General features: G+C 38.0%; 3 protein-coding genes across 3 annotated transcripts in view; 1 reads left to right on the top strand and 2 right to left on the bottom strand.

The window, feature by feature from the left end:
- Positions 1-690, top strand: part of phactr3a (phosphatase and actin regulator 3a) — a 35,728-nt gene extending 35,038 nt beyond the window's left edge. Inside the window, exon 12 of the mRNA XM_032572114.1 lies at positions 48-690. Within this exon, the coding sequence (XP_032428005.1) occupies positions 48-63 (16 nt within the window). The 3' untranslated portion in view covers positions 64-690. The remainder of the gene's footprint in view (positions 1-47) is intronic.
- Positions 612-17,757, bottom strand: sycp2 (synaptonemal complex protein 2). The gene is made up of 45 exons (XM_032562598.1): positions 17,701-17,757; positions 17,499-17,639; positions 17,284-17,412; positions 17,091-17,195; positions 16,981-17,005; positions 16,679-16,764; positions 16,487-16,581; positions 16,368-16,402; positions 16,120-16,262; positions 15,971-16,023; positions 15,716-15,761; positions 15,418-15,516; positions 15,233-15,293; positions 14,990-15,138; positions 14,709-14,765; positions 14,453-14,539; positions 14,242-14,347; positions 13,825-13,940; positions 13,189-13,243; positions 13,036-13,081; positions 12,872-12,951; positions 12,343-12,782; positions 12,118-12,245; positions 11,983-12,019; positions 11,827-11,894; positions 11,684-11,729; positions 11,458-11,501; positions 11,252-11,312; positions 10,966-11,128; positions 10,808-10,869; positions 10,543-10,707; positions 8,948-9,094; positions 8,692-8,811; positions 7,891-8,041; positions 6,942-7,231; positions 5,436-5,687; positions 5,011-5,062; positions 4,755-4,886; positions 4,232-4,386; positions 3,914-4,008; positions 3,544-3,643; positions 3,356-3,414; positions 1,888-1,966; positions 1,565-1,621; positions 612-1,186 (listed from the first exon to the last, which is right to left on the bottom strand). The coding sequence occupies exons 1-45, from the start codon at positions 17,755-17,757 to the stop codon at positions 1,130-1,132; spliced, it is 4,731 nt and encodes a 1,576-aa protein (XP_032418489.1). The 3' UTR covers positions 612-1,129.
- Positions 17,758-19,901: 2,144 nt separating this feature from the next.
- On the bottom strand, positions 19,902-22,299 carry ppp1r3da (protein phosphatase 1, regulatory subunit 3Da). Its single transcript, XM_032572175.1, is given in 4 exon segments — positions 19,902-20,916; positions 20,918-21,150; positions 21,152-21,713; positions 22,013-22,299. Coding segments are annotated over 4 exon segments (1,023 nt in total). The 5' UTR covers positions 22,087-22,299; the 3' UTR covers positions 19,902-20,762.
- Between the last annotated feature and the right edge of the window lie 1,261 nt (positions 22,300-23,560).

The following is a 23,560-nucleotide window of genomic DNA, read 5'->3' on the forward strand; positions in this document are numbered from 1 at the left end:
CCTCTCCCATCCTCTGCACTAACACACAGCGTGTCTGCCTTCTGCAGGTTCCACCGGCCGTGAAAAACTGAAGAGTTTCTTCTGTGAAGAAATGCTGAGCGTAGAAATTTCCTGAAGCTGCCTGTCGCCAGCTCAGTGGTGACACATCGAAGAGCCTGAAGCCTTTTTTTTTTTATTGTCTTCAGCGTGTCTTTAGCTTTCTTCCGACACCCCTCATATTTATCAGTATGAAGTAATGGGTGTGGGAGAAACGACGGAGGGACGTTTGCCGGCGTTGTGTCCCGGAGACCGCTGGGTGCGACGCGGAAGCAGGCAGGCGGAGGAGACTTCAGTGGAAACCCCCTGACTCTCAGGATGAGAGCAGAGGGAGGGGAAAAGAGAAAATAAAAACAATCCTGTCGTTCTTTTTTTTTGTACTAATTCAAGGACTACTTTGACAAATCGGTGTGAATCCATGTAGTGGGAAGAAGTAGTGCATGTGACCACCTTTTCTTAACTGATGAATAATGTGTCACTTGGACTGTGTACAGACTGTGAAGTTGGGTGAGAATGAGTCGGGGAGGAATTTGATATTGACTGTACATACAGTATGTCAATCAGAACGGGACTGACAGTGTCTTCACTGAAAAGAGAAATACCTTTGTAAGCACTACTTCAAAACTGTCTTCAAAAATACATGTTTTTTAAGAACGGGCAGTGTATTCATTTCTCAAACTATTTTATTTCAATTAAGAATAGCTTTAACAAGAGGTTTAAAAACAATTAAATACATTTAGGATTTTTTTTTTTATTACTCAAACATCTTTCACTAAAACATAAATACAGTGTTTTAAAAATATCAAAGCCATGCAGAAGGTAATGCCCTGTTTGTACTAACACCAAGGGGATTTTCTTTAGATCTCACTGGATAGTAAAGAACATTCTTCTAAAATTTAGAAACATCTCCAACGAAACACAATGCATATTAGGAACAAATCCAGCTCTCAAACAACTGGATGCATTCACACAAAACAAAAGAATCTGGAGTAAAAACATCGTATGTGAGCACAGTAGAAACAACATCACATGTTGACAATCACATTGGTTCATAGTGCAGGGTGACCTTTGGTCGCCTCCAAACCTGGATCCATCAGGGGAAAAACAAAGCATGTAGTCCTCTCTTCACACTCTGGATCTCTCCCTCGTGCTATGAGCGGCGCACAAGCGTCGGGGAAAAATAATTTAGAACATGATAAAGCATCTCAGGCGATACTGTTTACAACACTGGATGTCAAAGTGGATATTCAGAGTCCACACATCCTTTCTAACATTTTTGTTTTTCATTTGATTTGGACAGAATAAATGTCACACTAAAGGTGGGGGGGAAAAAAAAAAAAAAAAAACCGGTCTGGAATTATCCGTCTTGCTTTTATCTTCCTACGTGACAAAAACCTGGTGTGTAAACGCAGGTGTGTAGAGTTCTTACATATAACTGAATGTACACGTTCTCAGAGGCAGGGTGAAAAATAAAACATGAAAGCCAGATTTTTAGGCTAAGCAGTCACCTGTGTTGGTGTCAACTCACCATTTCACTGAGAAGCCTGTCCTGAATTGACTTCATGTCTTTTTTTATCAGGCACATCTGAAAGCAGCAGCGAGTACAAAAAGATTTTATGGATATGGGACACAATTTGGTCTGTGAGTAAATTGATGGCATGAAGAGAAAAAGAGTACAAATTTCTGGTACTAAAACTGATGCTTAAGCAGTGATTACAGTCCTCAACAGGAACAGGCTGAAGTGGTCTACTTTGATTTAAAACTAAAGTTTCTCCTCTTGGGATTTGTACAATTATTACCACAGAAGCAACACAATAAATCATACAATTTATATGTATGTGGGAGTCATACCTCTGATTTGAACACCCCGTCTTCGTAATCCCAGCTGTGACCAGTGACACTTTGTAAGGTTTTCTTCAGTGTATCAGTTCTGGAATGAAGATGCATACCAACACAAAAAAAGAAGGGAAAAGATTGTTTGTGAAGATAAAAAAAAAAAAAAAAAATGCAAATAACACATTTTCAATGGCAAAAATTATGGATCGGTTGACAGAATGACTTCAAATTCAAAATCATGTATAGAAGTGAATACTTTTTAAATTGAGTAACTTATTTAAATGGGCAGAATAATAAGGCCACCACATGTTTTTTTTTGTTTATCAGGATTTGGTGATGATTAACACACATGCTAACAATCTCACATAACATGGCATCAAGATGGATAACTAATTAAAACCATTAAAAACTGAGTGCAATTCAATAATGATAACATAGTCAAATGCAATCTGTTTCCAGGTGGTGTCTAATTTTATGTGTCCAAGAAAAATACACATTTGAAATAATTATTGATCACAGAGATGCATAAATAATTGGTGAGTGCAGGGGTAAAATAATAAAAATTAATGTTTCCGTCTATTCACTAACTGTGTCAAAACTACAAACTCCCAACCTTTTGGTCAATAGTTTATTTAAAAAAAAAAAAAAATCAAAGTAAGAAGTGTTTATTGTGACACAATCTTTTAATTTCTTTTTTTTTTGTTGTATTTAACTTGTAGCACATTTTTTAAATGTTAAATTCCTCAGAAAAAAAGTCATATTTGCTCAAAATCGAATTGGCAGGAGAGATTTCAAGAAAACTGGACGTTAGTATCTATCAGGAAAAAAAGCCAGACCAATGTAATCATGTTTATATAAGAGAGACAAAAACTTTTATCTCATATATTACTATGGTATGGCAATTTGTTTCTTAATGTTAGTTGCATATGACTGCTATCAGGTAATATGCTAACAGTGTCTCTAAAGCCTATAATGTAAACATTGGGAGAACAGTGACAGTGTACCAGAAAGCACAGTAATGTGCATAAGGACTCGTTGCCACACAGCATAACAAAACTTCAGAATCAAGTGTTAATTTAACAAAAAGGTCATTGATTGGATAATAGAGTGTGCTAGTTACAGCCTGTATACGCCATGGTGGTAAATCTGGGTGCCGGCTGGGCAATCGCTGAACACAGGCAAATCGTCTGTAAAATCCCTATTAGTTATAGCAGTGGCAACATCTCTTCAAAAATAGCTTGTGCTGCAGGGAGACATATTTAGTTTCTGATGATAGCCCAGAGGGGGGAAATGATTTTCCAGTCAACCCCTTTAATCCTTGTTCTATTGAATAAACAAGTGTGTTGTTCAACATTTTACAGAGTATTTTAGTCCAAACTTGAGGAAAAAGAACAAAAAAACAATCAATGATCAGAAGAGTGTGGCTGAAGAACAATATGACTCTTTCAGCGTCTAAGGAGACACACATAAGTCTTTAATTCACCTCTTAGTTTCCTGTTTCTGGTAAGTACGGAGAGTCATCATCTGCTTTTTCCAGAATATCTGCAAGAAAGAAAGGTCCAAATGATGGCTGTCATCTGTTTAAAATGAGCAATTTTAAAGTTTTTACATTTGAAATGGTAGTTTCATGATCACAGTTACAGGTGAAGAAAACAAGCTTAAGTGACCCACAGTCACGTCTTTCTCCATGTTTTGCAGCATGTTGTCGTCTAGCTCCATCTTCTTGATCTCCTCCAAAAGGACCTTTTGAATTTGTCCAACTCTCTGTACTCTGTGCAGAGCAGAAAACAATTAAAGAAGAAAAGCATGCATGCAGAGTTTTATCCCACAAAGTAGGAACATTGAGGATTTAGAGCCTATAGTAGCGTGTGACTATTCAATAACTGAAAATTTAGAGCATTGATAAAACAAAAGTCAGACAACCATCTATATTTTACTTTATTAAATAGTACTGAAGGTCAAATCATTTTCAAGTCAATTTGTGCATTTAACAAAAAGGATAGAAATACGTTAAAAAGCCATAAAATCCCCCAGGACAGACCTTTTTTTGTTAAGTTGGACACCAATAGAGGAAATGTGTTGCTGGACGGTTTTGGAAGATTGTTTGTTGTAGATTTCCATAATCTTGCAACGGTTCTGAAAACATTTATCACACGACATACAGTTGATCAAGACAAGTCAGAGAAGAGTCCATTCTTAAAGGTAGTCACTGCTTTCTAAACTAAACTCAGTTAATTGAAGCCTTATAAGAGTATTCCTGTTCATGGTTTCAGAAAGGGTATGGGCATAAAACACAGTACAGGATATTATCTTATTTTGGGGGATGTGTGCGTGTGTGTATGAATGTGTGCAAGTAAACCTGGAACTTGTTTTTCAGATCAGAGCTCAGCTGCTGACAGAGGTTATTTGGGTTCAGAGTTCTTTCTGGCAGCTCTGAATCCTCCTCCATCTCTTCAGTCTCCCAGTGACTGCAGTTTATGTGGCTCGGTTCATCCACCACAGAAACTTCGGCAACTGTGAGCAGAACACATCCAGACGTCACTTCTAGTTTGAATCGCTTTTGTTGTTCCAACACAAACCCACTAGACACGTCTCACTCGCTGCATAATTCTCACTGCAAAATCAGATATTTTCTTTTTAGAAAGTTGCCTAAACCCCAAATAAAATGTTTGGTAAAATCGCTGGTGAAAACATAATTTCATCATGTACTGTAGAGTTCAAGTGTTTAAGAGAATGAGATGGCTCGTGGTTTCACCTCATCCCGGGCCTTTTTATGCACAATTACTGCCAGCAGTGTTCTGGCTTTTCTAAAAAATTATTTCAGCAAAAGAGCTATTTTTTTGGGGGGGGGAGGCAGTCTGAGAATGATAAATATGGCTTACAAGACTTGAAAAGTTTTCTTGGCTTCATTCGAGGAGAATGCTGGCCTCTCATCTTGCTTTTCTTCTTCTCTTCTTCTTTCTCATCTTCCTCAGAATTACTGGATAATGAGATGCAGCGCTTGCGAGCGGGTCCTAAAAGACACGTCCAGGCATCAAGCAGCCATCATTTTTCTCTTTTTCTACACTAATATATAGCAGCGATTTCTTTGTGGTGCACATATTATGTTGTTAGCAACTTAACAAACAAACGTTTTACCTGAGACGAAATGCTGTGTCAGCTCAAGGTTCTTGTCAGTGACCGGTGTTTTCTATCAGAATCAACAGTGATGCAACAGGCACTTATTTTATGGTCATATAAATTCACCAGTCGTAATAACGTAATAATCTATTTCCACTTTTTAAATTGTCCATCCACTCAGTAATCTACAAACATCCAAGATAGGGGTTCCTACATAGTTAATGACAAAAATCTACACTTTTACAAACACTCTAAACATTAAAAGTTCTCAATGTTTTACACATTATAAAGAGTAAGTACAGTATGTCTGACATATTACTATATTTAGCAATATGTCAGACAAAACAAATCGGTCAAAATTGGAATTGGCAATCGGGGATCAGGCCAAAAAAACTACAATCGGTGCACTCCTAAAAAAAATCCTCAGGAAAAGAGATAAAAACCTCGTTCATGTTTCTGCTGAGAACTGACGACTTTGGCGATGAATGGCTTAGGGAGCCCAGAGAAACTGAGGACACTTTACTGAGGTCAAGGTAACAACCACTGGGTAAGGCGACTCCAGGGACCGGTGACCTGGGGGCAGACGGTACTGATGGCTTGTCTAGCTCCAGAAGAGTTGATGTCAAGAGTGGCTGTGTGGATGGAGACAAAAGTGACGGAGGCGCTGGGGATAGATGTTGCTGGACTGCGCAAATCTGAAAACAAACAATTAAGGCGAGAGAACATTATGACAAATTGTTGATCTGAGGCGATATTGCAGCTCATTTTGTAATTACAAATGTCTGCTGTGGATTACAAACAAGGAATGATGAGGGCAGTAGGAAGCAGATGAAGTGCAGCAGTAATATTATCAGCCTGGAGTTCAAAAGAATATTTCAATCGTGATACTTCACTGTTCATTATATCCTACGTAATCACTACACAATTTTCTTTTTAACTCGTCAAATGACTCATTCCCTCTGAATGGTCTAGTTTCAGTTTTAGCTAAATAGTCTCATGTTACTTTATGATCTGTGTATAACTGTGGGTTTGGCTGTTACAATAATGAGTCTTAAAAGAGAACCTCTGTGTTTCTCCCTAAAGTGTCGCGGTTTGTTTGAGTTCAACTTCTGGGAATTCCAGCTCACCTATCGGACGGTCTTCGGTTATTTAACAGCTTACAGCTGATACATTTTTCCAGTGATTCACGACTGTCAACTAACGCATGGTGGCTTACACGTGAGGTAATGGTATGTGAATCATATGAAGATGCTACATTTCAGACTAAGAGGGGAGATGTTGAATAATTGCCAAGATGAAGTGTTGCAAGAAGCATTTGATAACTGGAAGAAAACGTCACAAGTGAAAGTTTTACCTGGAAGGTAAAACTCAATAATATAGAACATTACTGAAAAAAATGTGATTTATATCAGTAAATTTCTGGATTTATAAATTCTTATAAAGAATCTAAAAACAGCAACGTTTCTTCTTTTCACATAGTCTTACATGTCAGTAAGGTTATTTGCAGGTTTTTCAAACCTGAACAATTTCCTTTCCACTATTTCTCTTTTTTTGTTGGTCTACCCAGCTGTTGATTGATTTCAACAGAATTTGTTAGTTTCTTAATTAGAATTCGAAGACAGATGGTTGGCATTCCCCATCTATTAGATATTGTCCAATATCCTAAAGTTCAACTACCTTCTCTCACAAATCCACTGATAATCATTTTGCTTTCTCTGAGAATTCAGCAACCATCTGTATCAATTTGTGAATATCAGGCCTGAACTTCCAGGTTATGCAAATATTTGATAAAGAGTAAATTGGGTTGTTTCTGGAGCTAACAAAATGGCTCAATCCGACCACGAGCAGTATTATCAAAGTGGAGAGAGAACACAGTCAACAACTCTTTAACTTTTGAAGCAGAATATTTGAGCGCGACATACGTTTTCAGAATTAGGAGGTTGACCAACCTCTGCAGCAGTGAGTCCAGTGGGGGGACTGGGCGCAGGAGTCTGACCTGAAAGCGAACAGGCAGACGGGATGGACGGAGTCTTCGAAGAGTCCTGATTTTGTTCTACATTATAGAAAGACGGCTTAAGCTGGCCTTTGCTGCTGACTGTGGAGCAAACTTTGGGTAGCAGCAGGACTGGAGAGGGGGTGTCCTGGCAGGATAGATCTCTGGAGGTAGGGAGTGGGGATCCCCGTGGGCTGAGGACAGTGGAGCAGGTCAAACCCAAGGTTGGAGCTGACCTCCCAGCGGCTGTGAGGGTCCAAAGCAAACACAGATGTTCTAACAGCTGGCTTCAGATATTGGTCAGAGCACAGAAGGTCAACATATACACCCTTTCTACACACTGTTTTATGGTTAAGGGTTTGGAGAGCATAACATCGTGTGGAGCAAAGAAGCACCACGTACAAACTGAGACTCAACTGAATATACACATTGACAAAATGTTAAGATAAATACCATAAGGTGCAAAGTGTTGTTTGTATGAAAGCATGTTATGTGCAACTATTCTAGTCAAATTTTATAGTCTAACCCTACTTCTGAAACAAATCGTCACTACCTAATTGCTAACAATAACACTCCATGTTATTTAGATTTAAAGACTGAGATGGATCACATTCACAAGTAGTCATATCTGTTAAAATTACAAACTTTCCACTTAATTTAGCCATGCTGTAAAAATTAGGAAAACCTTACAGTTGCCCAACTGTACTCAAATTAGCCAATTTGAATGATCTGAAACATTTTCCACTTCAAGAACTGTCAAAGGGACTGCAAAACATATATAAAAGTGGCTTATGTGATGTAACGAAACCATTTTATTAACCATGAAAAATTTGACTGATGTCAAAGAAGTCAAAAGACTGTTGTCTCTCTCTGAAGTTGGTAAGGAGCTTTCCACTCCAACTTACATCTCATCTTTTCAATGAAAGGAGGAGTCGGACAGAAAGAGGTCTGGCAGGCGGCCAAGGAATCCTTCAAAGAACTCGTTTGTTCTCGACCTGGGATGACATTTTTCTTATTCAACATCAAAGTTTCCTGGAGAATGTTCCCCGCTTTAATCTGTTGGGAAATAATCTTTTTATTCATTCTGGACAGCTGTAAGCATGAAATACCAAACTATTTATATATAAAAAAGTAAATGACTGAAAACAGCTGTTTAACACATATTATGTAAAAAAGACTTTCAACCTTTTTTTCTCAGATCAAATCAAACTAAACTTTTCTTGTTTTCTTTCAGCTTTACGTTTTGTTTTGCTAAATACCAGACGAATACGACATTAATAGGTTCCAAAGGTGCATCAACAAATTACTGAGAAGGTTGTGAATACTTATGAACATAAGATATCTTACTTTCAATGTACTTTCAAAAATCTCTAAATTCTTTTCATGTTGTCTTTATGTGATGTGTGTAGAGTTAGATAAGGCTGTAACATTACAAATGTGGAAAATGTGAAGCTTTATACATTCCAGTTCCTCTGTGGGCTCTATTTCTTTTTTCTTGTACAAAAAGAAATGTAAAATAAAAGATTAAATAATTTCTCATGAATTAGCCATTATCATTGTTTCATATAGTACTTTATTAGAGGGTTGTTTATTCTGGGGATTTTACCACCAGGATTACTAAGTCATTAGAGTAAACTAGCATCAACTGAAAGACTTTATTCGCAAATCCTATTTCACAATATTCATTGTTATGACTGAACTCTCACCTTAAGATCTGTTTCTGTGAGATTGGCCTCCCTGTATTTGTCTGCCTGGTGGTCAAAAAGGTTTTTTTTACTCTTCTTTATCGGTGGATCATCTGCACAGTTCTCCTCCTTGTTCCACTGCTGTGCGACAGAACAAATCAAACAGCCAGACACACCAAAATGTATTATTTATTCAGCTCTTTCTGTGATGTCTAACTATGAATATTTGTGCACAATCATCAGTTAATGTAAGTGAAACTAAACAAAATGTATCTACCTCTACTTTGGAAGAAGGATACAGATCCAACACAGGCTCTGTGGGTGGTTTCATTTTGACTGGTTGTTTGCTCGCAGTCCTTTTCTTCTTTGTTGGCGCAACCTCTTTTGTCTTTTCTGAATTCTTCAAATTATCGGCAGAGGAATGCTATTTTAAAGGAAAAATGGCACTTTGTCAAATCTGAAAAAACCCAAGTTGGGATTTACCATTCACTAAAATACTGGAGTTGACACGTACTAGTAACACACTCACAAAAAGAAAGGCATTTTGGGTGAAATTTATGGTAAGTGTAAAAAGTTCACCCTATAATGATATATAATGCAATGCAATGGTCCTTTCTTCATGTCACAGAAAAAAGCCAACAAAAGAGTTGTGTATGCAACAAAAATATCAATCTCTAAATAACATCTCATGTGCCTTTGAGCATCAACAACACTTTGATAACGACATCTCATTCTGTTCACTAGTTGACTTATTGTTTGCTGGAGAACTGTTGTCCATGAAAGTGAAATTAGGCATGTGTTCTTCTTGCTGAATGAATGTTATTCGCAGTATATGGGCCTGTCACTGTTATAGTCACTAAGTGTACAGTAGTTCTGTATTGACTATACACACATGCCCACACTGTAACACTTCCAAAAGCTTGTTTAGTGACAACAGTGGTTGATGCACAGCGCTCTCTTGTCGCCTCCAGCATCGTTATTGGCTCATTTTTGCTAAGCATGAATCGACTTTGATCAGAAAACAGCACTTAGGCCCAATGGTCCCTTGTCCAGTCAGTGTAAATGCTCTTTGTTCAATGCAAGACGATTTGACCTGGTGGTGTGTTCAGGTGCCTTTGTGGGTCATCTAGGAAGCAGACCATGCGGATGTCAACAGTTTCGAATGATCTGAAATGACCTTATGTATTCCTGGTATTCATCACACAGTTCCACAATGAAGCGGTCATCAGTGTGGTGTATGCCCAAAGGTCAGCCACTTCTATGGCTTTCTGCTTTCTTTCTGTTGCAACCTGCTGATGACACTCTGTGACACTAAAAGCTCAGTGGCCGCTTCCATCTGAGGACATGCGGTTTGAAGCCAGGAGATGGCGAGGTACTGCTAATTAGTTGTTAGGTGTTGTCTTGGTTTCATGATGTCAAAATGCGAACAGCCTGATGAGAAGGATTGTTAAAATGCCAACTCTGATTGTATCTGGAAATGTATTGGTTGATTCATGGGCCAAACACTTGTTATGAAATTGGTCATTACTCAGGATGTTATAGAACAGAAAGCTGTGCATTCAGAAATTTTGATAAGGTAACATAAAGTTCACCTGTCAAGGTTGTAGTGAATCGGGTTGTCCTAAAATTTCACCTGAAAGCTGAATATCCCTATCTTTTTTGAGTAGTTTATTTACTTAGAAAGTTTAAAATTATATATTTTCACAGTATAACCAAAATGTTCATAAAAAATTTTATATAAAATTTTATAAAGCTCAAAGCCACGACTTTGTGTATGCTTTCAACAGACAGTTCTGTGAATTTGGCACAGATGAGCATGCTCAGATGAGTTGTTTAAACACAAAACACAAGGCATAGAAAAAGCTCTTTTGCCTTGGGTGAGTGAGACGTCTCTGTTTCCGACTGGCTATCATCTGTATCTGGGTCCTTGTAGTTCTTCTTAGAGGTGGCTGCAACTCTCCTGGGCCTCTTTGCAGCAGCTTGTGGTTTACTGCTGGCTGCTGCTTGCTTCACTGCCTTTGGCTGATCCATAGCCTCCTATGAACACAGATTCTTGTTATACAATAGTGACACACAGTGGTAACGTGGGGTACAGCAGCAGCAGTTTGTGGGGCAGTACTTAGATGCAATGTCTTACCTGAGTAATTTTGCTTTTGTCTTTCCCAACTTTTGAAAATGATTGTAAATCTGTGGGTATGTCTGTAAGTAAATACCAAATGATATAAGAAGCTGTATGTATAGGATCACTGATTCACTGTTATTGAGCTTTTCTGGAATAAATTAAATGCTATGGACCTGGAGACTGCAGAGGGACTTTTTTGGGTTTGATCTGTGCCTGTCTGGAGTATTTGATGACTTGGGGTTTGGGCTTCCTGGCTGACTCTCTCAGCCAGCTGACATCTGTCGTGGCGTCCGTCTCAGTGTCACTGAACAGATGCTTTTTCACATGCAGCTTGTTCTGCAAAATACATGTCAGCAGGTGACAAATGCAGATGTATGTTGTCAGACAAGCCAATACGCAGCCATGCTGCTCCAAACAGAGAAACGTCAATTATTTTGGACTCCTATAACTTGAACGTACTTTTGCTAGAGGTTGCGCTTTCTTAGATGTGATGAGAAATGAAGAGGAGTTGTGGATGCCACTGTCAAACAACAAAAATAAAAATGAAACATCCAAAAAAAAGAAAATCTCAGAAGTTCCACATTTGAATAGTTATGGAGTGAAACCTCTGAGGATTGGATTATTTTTTTCTTCATTTTCTCATTGCATATGTTATTGTGGTTTACCTGGTTGATGTGACAATTGATTTGGTAAAGGGTTGGTTCTCTTTCTAATGGGCAAGAACACATTTATAAAACTTAAACATCTACAGTAATTAAAAACATTAAATTACAGCAGTTACGCCCCCCTCTTGAAAAATGTTGGCCACTGAATTACAGGTCAAGGTTCCTACACATTTTTCATTTGCAAAACAATCAAGTAGGAAAGTAAGGAAAAAAAAGGATCCATTACCCCAATGGAGGGAGGAGAATCAGCACTGAATGCAAAGGTATCTTTCCTACGAAACAAAAGGGAGATTAAATACAACTTCAAATAAATCACAACCCTACAATTGATCATTTCCTCCCCAATTTCAACTCAAATGTTTGCATTACCTGTTTCTCACAGAGGCTGTGGTTGAATTTAAGGATTTCCTAACATTTACTGTTCTGAGTGTTTCCATCTGTAGCATAAAATATCTTCAGTTAAACAAGCAGGTGAAACAGTAACTTTTCAGGTAAAGTCAAGATATCAGCTAAACAAAGACTTACGTTACCCGTCGGCATCTTGCCCATGTTAAAGATTGACCTATGACGACAAAAAACGAAACCAGGCAGTGTATGGTGTTTTTCTGCGCTAACTGAAGTATGTTTATTGATACGAAGAAAATCCCTAAATGTGCATACCTGTTTATAAGAGGGGGGATCCAGTTCTGAGTCATTTTCTCTGTGCTGCTTTTTCTTGTGGTTTGGGCTTTAGTCTCGTAACGGCTGGAGATGAGCTTCATCATGCTAGCTGTGACCTCTGAGTCTCTCTGAGTTATACGTGAGAACGAGAATAAAACTGATCACTGAAACCATTAATAACTTTAAACAGCTGGTTAAGACGGATTGAATACACAAAATTCATACTTTGTCACTCCTCGAAATCGCCATCTTGATGTCGTCTTTGACCTGAGATTGTTTTTGGTTCTCGACAGTCTTATTTGTGAAGGTCTTCTCTGAAGTATTCGCGGCATCAGCATCTGCCTCCAGTGCCGCTTTTTCTTTCCTATTCTCTTTAGATTGTTTGCTTCTCTGAGCCCTTTGCGTTTTGGGAACAGTCACAGTAGCACGCGTGTTTTGTGAGTCTGTTTCTCTGGAGCCCCGTTTGGTATTGGACGCTTTCCTGTGGTGATCAGCTGATTCCTGAGGCGGAGGATCTTTGCTCCTGTCATTGAGGAGCTTCTGCAGTCGCTCGGTCAACTCACTGTGGAACTGTTTGTGGAGAACAAGGCTCGACTCGGAAACGGACAATTTCTGGCCTGAGGAAGGGCAGCGCTGCTGCGGTTCCAGCAAACTTGAATTAGGCTCTAAACAAAGAAAAATAACAGCACAGATTAACACACCCATGCATACATACATATACACTATGTTGATATCGGTTATCAACTTTGTTTACCAGGTCTTGATAATGAGGTGACTTTCTGAGTTGGCATCCTTAACATTTCAGAGGCGGATAATTTGCTCCAGTTAGAGCTGCTGTAGTTTGAACAAACAAGATGACTTCTCTTTATAGAAAAACTGTCTTTGACTTGAAGAGTGTAAGTTTATCCCTAGACTTACGTGTTACATGCCGCTCTGGGTTGTGTGTCGGGTACAAAATTGGTTTCTGGAGGTAAAAAGGTGAAGAGAAGAAAAAGTTTAGAATCTAAAGAATTACAAACATATGTATGTATTTTTGGTGGCAAGTTCAGATCAAAGTCGCTGTAGCAATACCCTGAGACTTTTCTTCGAATAGAAAGGAATCTTCTGCTGCTGACACTGGCATCTTCTGTAGAAACACAGAAACAACGCATAAAAATGAATGACATGCAGATATTGTTAACATACAACTTTCAGTAAACTATGACATCATTGGTGAAACAAAAAGTAATAATTTTCAAGACTTTATGTAAACCAACAATTAATTCTGCTGAGTTTTTGTAGAGGTCGTTTACAATCTACCAACATTAATTTTACTATAGAATTAGTGGCAAATATTATTTCTGTTATTTCAGAATAAAAAGAATGAAACTTTTTTTCAGATTCTGTTACTTTCTGTGTTGATCTAACCTTTAGAAACCTTAAGAAATTAAGCCTAAAATGGACTGTAACATTTAGCCTAAAATATGATAAAAAAGATAGTGTAACAAATTTGTTTTTAAAAAAACACCGGTAAATTGATAGATCAATAAATGATCTTGTTTAAGGTCGATTATCTGTTTTAATTGAGTGCTCAACATAAAGGGCTTTTCAAAAATAATTGTATGCCTTAAACCTTTTCACATTTTGTCCCATTGCAACCAGAAATGTTGATGTATTTTATAAGACAGACCAAGTAGTGCATCATTGAAGTTTTCTTTTGTGACAAACCTGGTCCTTGTTGCCATACATTTGAGTGCTGCATGGTGTTGTGTTGTGGCTGCTGGTCCTAACAGCTGTACTGCAAACAGAGACCTTCAGCAAAGAGGTACTGTCTTTGCTATTGGCTGTAATGTACAGACAAAAAGAAAAGCAAATTGTATCAAGTAAAGGTTGACTCACATGTTTGTAATAATCACTGTGTTTTTATCCTGACAGACAGGTTGCTGTATAAATGAGTCCTTAAGAGATAATAAATGAACTCAGCATTGGTCAATGAACAGGTGTGTGCTGCAGAGCAAAGTATCAACCATATGCCAAGTTGGAACTTGAGCAAAAACAATCTAACACAACCACTAACACGTTCAAGCTGGTAATAACTTATTTCTTACGCAACTAGTGATGTTACACTTTCAAGGAATTACTCACTTGATGGCTTAGCAGGAAGAAAACGGCCGACATTTACACTTCCTCTCTCACTGCTGCTAAAGTAGATGGTGGACTCTGATATCCGCTGTCTGGCAGGGGTCACCATCTAGATGCAAGACAAAAGACAACCTGATATGTTCACATTATTATTACAATATTAAACAACAGATTAGAGTATTTTTTTGATTTATGTAAAATCCAAACGTGTTGCCTGTGCAGGTGCAGTTGTGGCGGACAACAGGTAGGGGGCGGTGTTTTTCTCATTTTCACTCAGAGACACCTGGCTCTCTGGAACAACCTGTGTGAACAGACACACACAAACAGCAACATCAATACATGAATTTTTGGGTTTGTTAAGACAGCTTGAAGACGCTCTGAGAAATAAACTTGTCGACAAAGGATCAGCACACTGCATTTCACGTGTAAATATCACAATAAATAAAGCCTGCTGTCAGGATTTTGCTTACCTGGGTGCTGCTCCCTTCTACTATGTGTTTAGCTGCTGTTTTCACTACATTGGTGCCCTGACAGAATAAAAGAGATTAACGCCAGACAATAATTTATTAGGACAGAAATGTTTCCTTTTCTCAGAGTCTAATTGACAGTACATACTAACATTTAAAAATGTGTTATTTGTGGAGTGCCAGGTTTCCCCACCTTAATGTTTCATCAGTTTTGCTCAAAACCTTTTCTATATCACAACAAATGTTGTAGTATTTATATATTATACAATGAATCGGTCACTAACTTTGTTTTTGTCATCTCCAAAAACATTGCAAGCGGCCTGTAGGATGTCCAGAGAGGAGCTGAAATGGATGATGAGACTGGATCCTTCCACTGAATCAACAACGATGACCTCTGACAGCTTGAGCAGCAAGATTTTCCTCTTGCCCACCTCTAGAGATAAAGAGAAGTTTTTATTGTATATTGTCCATTTATCTCGCCTGCAGTAAAGACCAAAGATACAGAGTTATTTCAGTGCCGTGGTAACCTGTCACCGTGTAGCTGAGGATTTCATTCTCATTGATGCAAACTGTTTCCCAGTGGCCATCCTGGATAAAACGGAAAATTTGGCCTTGTTAGGCACTAATCAAGGCTAACCTTCGATAAAACATAACAAACAAATTCTGTTCAGCTGATTTTGTTTCCCACAGAACAACCTTGATGTGCCAGTACCTCTTCATCAGGCAAAGAGAAGTAAAAGGAGATGCTGCTGCTGCCAAGGTTGAAGTCAATCCAGAATTCCTCGAGTTTCTCGTCGGATGGCATCAACAGCTAACAAGATAAGCAGAATCTTTTTACAATAACTACTTACATAGACTAATAAATTCCACTTTTATCTCTATGTGCTCAAAACCTAATGACAAGATAATCATTCACTACCAGAGGACATTTACTTTCGTGCCACAATCAATCATGTTTTAGAGTACCAATACATATTGAAGCTCTGATTAAAAACCTTGTTGAGACTGACCTCATACTTGCCCAGATACACTCTTAAACAGGGGTAAGAGTAGACTCTGCGGCACAGAAGAGGACACTGCTGTTCAGTTAAAAATACAAACTTTCCAAACACAAAAAGCAAATATTCAACATGTTTTAGAGAAGATATGGTTAGAAATCATCCAAAAAGCTTCTGCGGTGTGACACAGCAAAGCAACGTGTAACGATAATTGTTTGAATTCATTTCATAGAATTAAATGTGAAAATGTGTTGTACGCTGTCATACCTTCTTTTGTCTCCCTGCATACCGTTCACCATGTTGAGAAACCTTCTGCAAGCCTTAAATTACAAATTTATTTGGTTATTTTGTCTCTTAAAGATAAATAAAACAACATGTTACTCCAGTAAGTAAATATTCATATTAATTATTAGTACCGTTTCAAATTCGGAGTCACTGATCTGGGCAAAACCACTGGCAACGTGGGCCATGCTGAACCACTGGTCTGCGAGCTTCTTCCTCTGAACGGGAGTGGCCATTCTGCATAATGCCTCCATCAGGGATGACTGCAAGTCATAATCTGCAAAATAGGATGTTTCTGTATTTATTTTGGATGAAAAAAGCAGCAGTAATTAGTTTAAAAAATATAAAAATTAAATAATAATAATTTTTTTTAAAAACTTACCACCACCCTCCACAATCCGACCTGCCAGTTTGCTCCTGCAGAAAAATAAACGCATGTGGGTTCCAGCAAGCGTGGGAATTTTAGAAATCGGAACCACGTCGAGAAAACTAATTACACACATGATATCTGAAGCGTCTTGTGATGTTACGATTCTCCTGTTTTTCTTGAACTCCACCGGGATTTTATCCAGAATTATGTTATATTTACGAATTGCCTGTCGGAGCAAAATGATTGCGTTTATTTGCAGTCAAGACCTCCGTTTATCAGACTCAACATCATTCTCAAAAGAAGTTACACAAATTCTTCCCCACCTCTTTCTGGATCAGAATGTTGATTCTGGGGTCTATTGCCAACTGACCGACAGGATACAGGAAGGACTCAGTCACTTGGGAAGTTCCTGAAAGGAATGTTAGGGAATAAAGTTTGCAGGGAAAAGAAACACCTTTACCCACTTACCTGTCATCTGATTTTATGCAAATAACACACAAGTGTTACCAACAGCATTAACATAGTTGTATAATTGAACAAACAGGATTTCTAACTCTGTGTTAGTTTTCTCAACATTTTTTTTTTCAACTAAAAGACAAATGAAATGTGAAATTTACAGACATACCCTCTTTGCATGACTCATGAACTACCTGCAGCAGAAGAAATAGGAGAAAATATTTTAGGCAGAAAACGTGTTGTTGCACTAAATGTGCTAACTGATCAACACAAACTCACCATTAAGGCACTTAGGAAATTCTCTGAGAGCGCAAACATGGTCTCATTCCAGTGTGGGCCGTGTTGGATCCACAGCTTCCTGCATTTCTCAAACCACTGTACCATGTACTCAAAAAATAATGATAATAATTTAAAACCTGAAAATACTTACTTTGTAAACATTGTTGGATATGTTTTAGTAGCAAATACTTATCTTTTTAATTAGTCCTTGAGATATTAAACCTGAAAGTCCTGCCCCACTCGGTAATTTCAAATTGTTCCCACATTTGTAGAGGCTCGCAAGTCCCAAACTGGCCGATTTGGTCTCTTTATGATCCAAGCCCTAAAGAGTATAAAAGTTCTTTAGGGTTTTTTAATAGTAAAATTAAACTAACAGAATGATGAACAACTATTTGAACCTAATCTTACCCTGGTGACAAGTTTGTCCAATTTATTGAGGAACTGTTGGGAGCATTTAATGGACATGTCTTCAAATGTATTTCTCTCTAAGAACAAGTCGAGAGGCCGGACATCTCCACTCTTCAACGCTGCGCTGATTATATTCTCCAACTGCACATACACATTTAAAGTTTTAGAATGTTATTAGTTTCACAATTAATACTGGACTAACCTTGAAATGAACTGACAGTGATGCAGACACAACCTGAGTGCTGGCGCTTGGAGCCATTCTGGCTTCCTAAGGAACACTTTCTGTTCTTGACCTGCGCAGTCCTCAGGACGAACTGAGAAAACATACACCTGTCAATCACAACGTAACTTAACATTATACATGTAGTATGGTGACTTTATGAAGTTACAATTAGACGTTATTTTACCTCCACTATAACAACTTGTGTATGAGTATAATTTTAATATATATATATATCTATATATCTATATATATATATACATATATATATATAGATATATAGATATATATATATAGTAAACCCATTGTCTACTGTGGGAAGATGTGATTATACTGGCTCAAGAATTAAATGGAAATGAGGTGGAATAAATTCTAAAGCAATATACAGATAATAAATTTATTTATACACAATATTTGAGCATATGTATGACTAACTTATTTATAAATATACTTAACATAGAGAAGAATCTATTGATATGCAGTGGCTTAAGTATATACTGTACATATCTGTTCGAAATAGAGGATACTGCTGTCTCGGAGAATATTTTCAGGACTGTTAAAACTCGGCTAATGACATTTAAAACAATATGTGTAAACACTAACAAAGTAAGCTTACTTACTCTTAGTATGTTCCATCATTCACCTAGTGTAAATCAGCCTAAAATAAGCGTATATAAAGACACAGAGCCAAGTTAATATCTCCGAAACCTACTTTGCTAGCATATCGACAACTTCTGACAGCAGTACCTTCACCTTTTGGGTTAGATTACAATTAATACTTAACGATCATAATGGAACTGAACGGGTGAAAATACTTCGATAAAATAACCATTATATTGTGTTAATTGTGAGCAACTTACCGTATTGTAAAAAAAAAACACCCAAACAAAATAAGTAAAAAGTATATTTTTGGCCGTTATTTTTCAGTTCAAACGGCTATCAGGAGACCCGCGAAATCTACGTCAATCTCGCACGCGCGAGTCAGGCAAATGGAGGTGGTAGATCTATTTTTGTAATCCCTCGGATTTCAAGACTCTGGAAGGTAGCAACCAATGCGGTATGATAACTACCACATTGTTAAGACACTTAAAAGTTGCGGTTGTGTTTTACCGCTGAAGACACCATTACTTCCAACACTCCCACTCTTATCAACATTGACTTTGCTTAGGGTGTATGTTCACAAATTTAGATATTCGTAAAAGATGCTCAGCAATAATTACAGATTTTTGTTCAGGCACATAAAATGTAGGTATAATTTTTTTTGCTTAGGGTTTTTCATGATTCGTGATGTGAGAGATAGGACCATTATAGTATGATATTTTATGCCTATGGTAAGGAGGATTATCTGGTATGCTAGTGTCATCAATATAGAAAAGTAGACGTATGTTGAGGTTCGAGTATACGTTTGCCATATTGTGAGGAGCATGGAAGTCTACAAGGTCGCCATATTGTGAGGGGGAGGTTAAAAATTAATACTAAAAAATACGTTCAATTAATTTTGACAAATAGCTTTTAATTATAATTTAAATATAATTTTTTAATATAAATACAAGCGACATTTTGACAAAGATAAGCAAATTATATTGATCACAGTAGAAGAATTTAAATGTGCCTAAAATAGTCTTACCTTATTTCACTTCAGATAACCAGCAAATACATTTAATTATTTTTGAATAACAGTAAAAGAGTGAACGTAAAAATACATAAAGTATTTTTTTCATGTGTTAATTGTTTTATATAACTAACATACATTAAATCCATATAATAGCAATAGAAATATATATAGTCATATATAACACTTGCATCATTATTATTAAGGAGTTGATTAAGGAGTTGATTCTTCTAATTAAGAAAAAGGGCCAACTAAGTAGACTTAAAGTGATATCTTATCACTGACGGTCTTATTTTGGGGGTTAAAATTAGTTTAAAATGGTTAGTTTTGATGTAACAACATCAAAGCAGAATTCTCTTTTATAGATTTGTAATGTATTTATAAAAGTGCCACTCACAACATCCAGTCCAAATGTCCATGCAGAATTCATTCTTCTTCTTACACTGAGTGTCAGTTTTTAGGGGATTTTTAGGATCTTTTACTGAATAATACTTTCCAAGGCAAACACGGACAGCATGTTTAATCAGAAAACATAGAAAGAAAGTACTTGAAAAAAAACTCCTCATAACACTGATCTTATGAACCTCAATTTTTATTTTTAGGCATTTAAATTTATTAAAGTGAAATGCACATTTCATTACTACAAATCAAAAATACTGGGATTCAATATAACTACAGATGGACCAATCAATCACCAAGAGATTGCATTCTGTCAGTATTTCCCTTTGATTATCTCCCATTGGTGTTTAGTTTCATTTACTGTCCACAAACTCATAATTTGGTGCACTGATTAAAATTTCATTAAACAGATAAAGTGTACGGACAAATACTTTGACACTTTAATGAATCAGAAAACTTAAAGCACTTTTTTTCCCTCTTTCATCCGTTACTTTTTCCATGCTTAGAACAAAAAACAAATCAAAATTGATCCAATAGGAATTTGCCGGTTAGATCTGATAGAAAACTGAAAATCTGCATTGACCAGGGAAAAGATGATTGTTGCGTCTCTAAATATAACACCCACAATTTTTGTAAAAGTGTTTTTATTTGGAAAATGCTCTGGACATCGTATTTAATGGGATCCAAGTAAAAATGTACTGAGAGAATAATGGGCAACAAATTTTGCATGAAATCATTTATTCCATCAGATATCCAGCAAGGTGACCTCCCCTCTTAAAATGTCCATGTGTGGAGTGTGCATATATATGCATATTATTTATTTCTTTATTTATTTAGTGCAATTCTTAAAACTATAAATGCCTTAGTGCTCGATCTCCTCTATCTATAAAAGTGCTCATAGATTCTGTCTCTTAGCATGATTTTGTTAGCAGTGCTTAAATCAACAACATATCCTCTGTAGGTATTCTCAATATGTATTGCTGCTAGATTTAAAGTGCTCAGATTGCATTTTTTACCCCATGTAGTCTGCATCCTAAATGAAATGCACCATGCTGTCTTCACATTCTTTAGGCACTGTTAGCTTGTAGTTTTGACAGACTAATTTATAATTCTTTCCATGGTTGTTGTCCCAATATTCAGCCCCACAAACTTTGTATTGGATAGCAAACTCCAGCTGCGCTCCTGGTACGAAGGGAGGGAGGGACTGGTAGGTGGAAACGAAATGTATCACAACTAAATTCCTGCCCTCTTCCTCCTTCTCCGTCGCAGGTTTTGGTGACAGTGGAGACCCAGGAAGCCTTAGTTTCTGCAGAACCTTTCCACTCTGTAAACGAATACCGAACTTCAACTTCTTTCTCAAAGTCTAAATTTAGGACTTGCGTGATTCCGATAATGCCCAGTTCAAAGCACAAGACCCTCTCCTAGACACACTTTCTGTTCGTAGAGACGCCGCAGGAACTCCGGCTGGTCACCGGGCTGTTGGGCAAAAACCGGCTTTAGGTATGGCAAGTTAATCTCAAGATGCCTTCCATCTGTCATCTCGGCGCCCATCAGGAGTCTGAAGGTAACATGTTGTGGCACAAATGGGTCCTCGCCTGATTTAAAAACCCTAACGTCTTCCAGGTCCAGGCCTAGAGAGTCGACAAACCTCACGCCAACACCTCTGCTCTGTTTCTGTTTGTTCTGGGTGGCAGAAGGCAGAGAGCGTGACCGTTGTCGGATGATGGGCTTCGGCGTAGGCTCACAGGTGAGGAAGCTGTGGGAGTCTTTAGGCCGAGTAACTCTTGGACTTGGCGGGCGGATTGGGACAGGCTTCCTGACGGTGTTGGGCTTGTCAGCTCGAAGCATTTCGTTCACGTTTATAGTCAAGAAGGACCTAGACACACTGCTGCAGCTGGACAATGGCTGTTGAGATTTGGGGGGGAGTATCCTCTCATGTCCAAGGAACCACCCTCTTTCCATGTTCTCTGCTGGCCCTTCTGACCTATATAAATACACATTAAAATTAGCTTCGAAGCAGAATCACTTAGTATGTCACATTAAGTTTGTAAATCTGCTCTAAGCAAAGTGTTTAGGTTCGAAATTAAACTTTTTTTTTAAGAAAGAAAAAGAACAGCCTTTTTATGAAACTGTACTGCCAGAAACTTCGAGTGGGCGTGTCTGCTGGTAGTACGTGCCCGACTGCACAGTCTGTCTGAACAGCTGCAGCAATACTGAAAATGCCCTTAATTAATTAGCATCAAATACGGAAACGTGCATCAAACAAGCAAACTTTGACCTCACCTGAACATACACAGATATGAAGCGTGTTGCATGCAGGCTGCAGAAACACTGTAGCTTGTGGCGCGATCCTCCATTTAAAGCAATGCGTGGCAGGATTTCGGGTTGCGCTACGTCGTTAAGACTGCGACAATGATTTCAAGCATTGAACCCAGACTTATAAACACTAACAGTTCGCATGCACCCAGCGTAAAGTCGATGGAGATCGGCTAACAAGCGCGCAGTTAGGAGGAAATGTACAGTACGCAGATTCATTGGGTGCGCACCATTTGTCAGCTGGCATGGAAAACGGTGCCAAAGTGGGCGTGGCCTGGGAAAATTTCAAACGAATCATAAACTCCTTGATTTTAATGTTTACAAGGTAATTTTTTAAAGACATTGAACGATCATATCATAACAATTATATTATAACTGCTTCTCTTTTCAAGTATGCACTCTCAAAATGGGTTGGATTGGAACTGCAAAACATATGATTCTAGCTTCGAATAACATGTACAAGTAGATGATGTATGTGGGAATATAATTATACATGTGTGCATGTACAAATAGAACTGCATAGACTGATGCCTTTTGTTTATGTATCTCTCAGTTATGAAGATATAGCATCTGCTTTTAAGGGCTCCACCAGAGAAACGGAATTTATTGCACTGTGTACAATGTCTATCAATGAATTTAATTTGATATTTTTGATGGTTTAATGTTTAATTTGGAAAGACATTTTAAAAACAAACAAACAAAAAAAAAAACAATGTCCAAACAGTAAAACTACAAACAGTGAATATACGTATAATTTACACATCTGAATAATTTTTGCAAATGGATCTAATTTGGGCCCTAGCAAGTCCTCCCTGTACAGGAAAAAATGAGCACCAGTTCTTTTAAATAGATGAAGGCTATCTGGCACCAAATTAGCTCCAATTAGCTCCAGTTTCGTTTTGATTCCCATAAAGAAAATGCCTTGTTTACTCTCTTCTAAAGACTACAGTAGAAAAAAATAGAATCCAATTTCCTTCCTGTACATTTCCCATTGAGCTTTCATGCAAGAGACTTAAGTCACAGTTACGACAACGCAAACAACTCAAACTGGAGGGTAAACTCAGGGCGAGGCGGGCAGCCGCCGAGGAGGCCATCATGATGTCTCCTTCAGACCAGCTCCTGAGACAGCTGAGTACCGAAACTTACACTGGGAAGAGAGATACCAAAAAAAGCATGAACCAGCAAGGACCCAGACCCTGCAATGAATTTCCTACCAACTGGGAAATACTTGTATAACACGTTATCAAAACCAGAGGACTCCAAAGTATTTCACACGACATTAAATCATTTACCCATACATTCAAATGCCGATGGAGGTACGCTACATCGTAGCCACAGAAGCACCAATGCTGCTTGGCCCTCTGACTACCACCAGCAGGCAAGGCAGGTCTTTAAGGACACAACAAGGACACAACAGGTAGAGATGGATGGCGAAGGTGCTAAACCCCACCGATTACAGGAGGACCTCCTACCGCCACCACCATACTACTGATTTGGTGTGTTTCCTATTTACAG

The sequence above is a fragment of the Xiphophorus hellerii genome, chromosome 1 (genome assembly GCF_003331165.1).
Source record: "Xiphophorus hellerii strain 12219 chromosome 1, Xiphophorus_hellerii-4.1, whole genome shotgun sequence".
Classification (NCBI taxonomy): domain Eukaryota; kingdom Metazoa; phylum Chordata; class Actinopteri; order Cyprinodontiformes; family Poeciliidae; genus Xiphophorus; species Xiphophorus hellerii.

Coding starts and splice junctions, on each gene's coding strand:
- sycp2 (XM_032562598.1), bottom strand. CDS start 17,757: ATGGCTCCAAGCGCCAGCACTCAGGTTGTGTCTGCATCACTGTCAGTT. Junction 13,941..14,241: donor TCTTCCTGCTAAGCCATCAA/GTGAGTAATTCC, acceptor TGTACATTACAG/CCAATAGCAAAGACAGTACC. Junction 1,187..1,564: donor ACAGGCTTCTCAGTGAAATG/GTGAGTTGACAC, acceptor CGCCGCTCATAG/CACGAGGGAGAGATCCAGAG.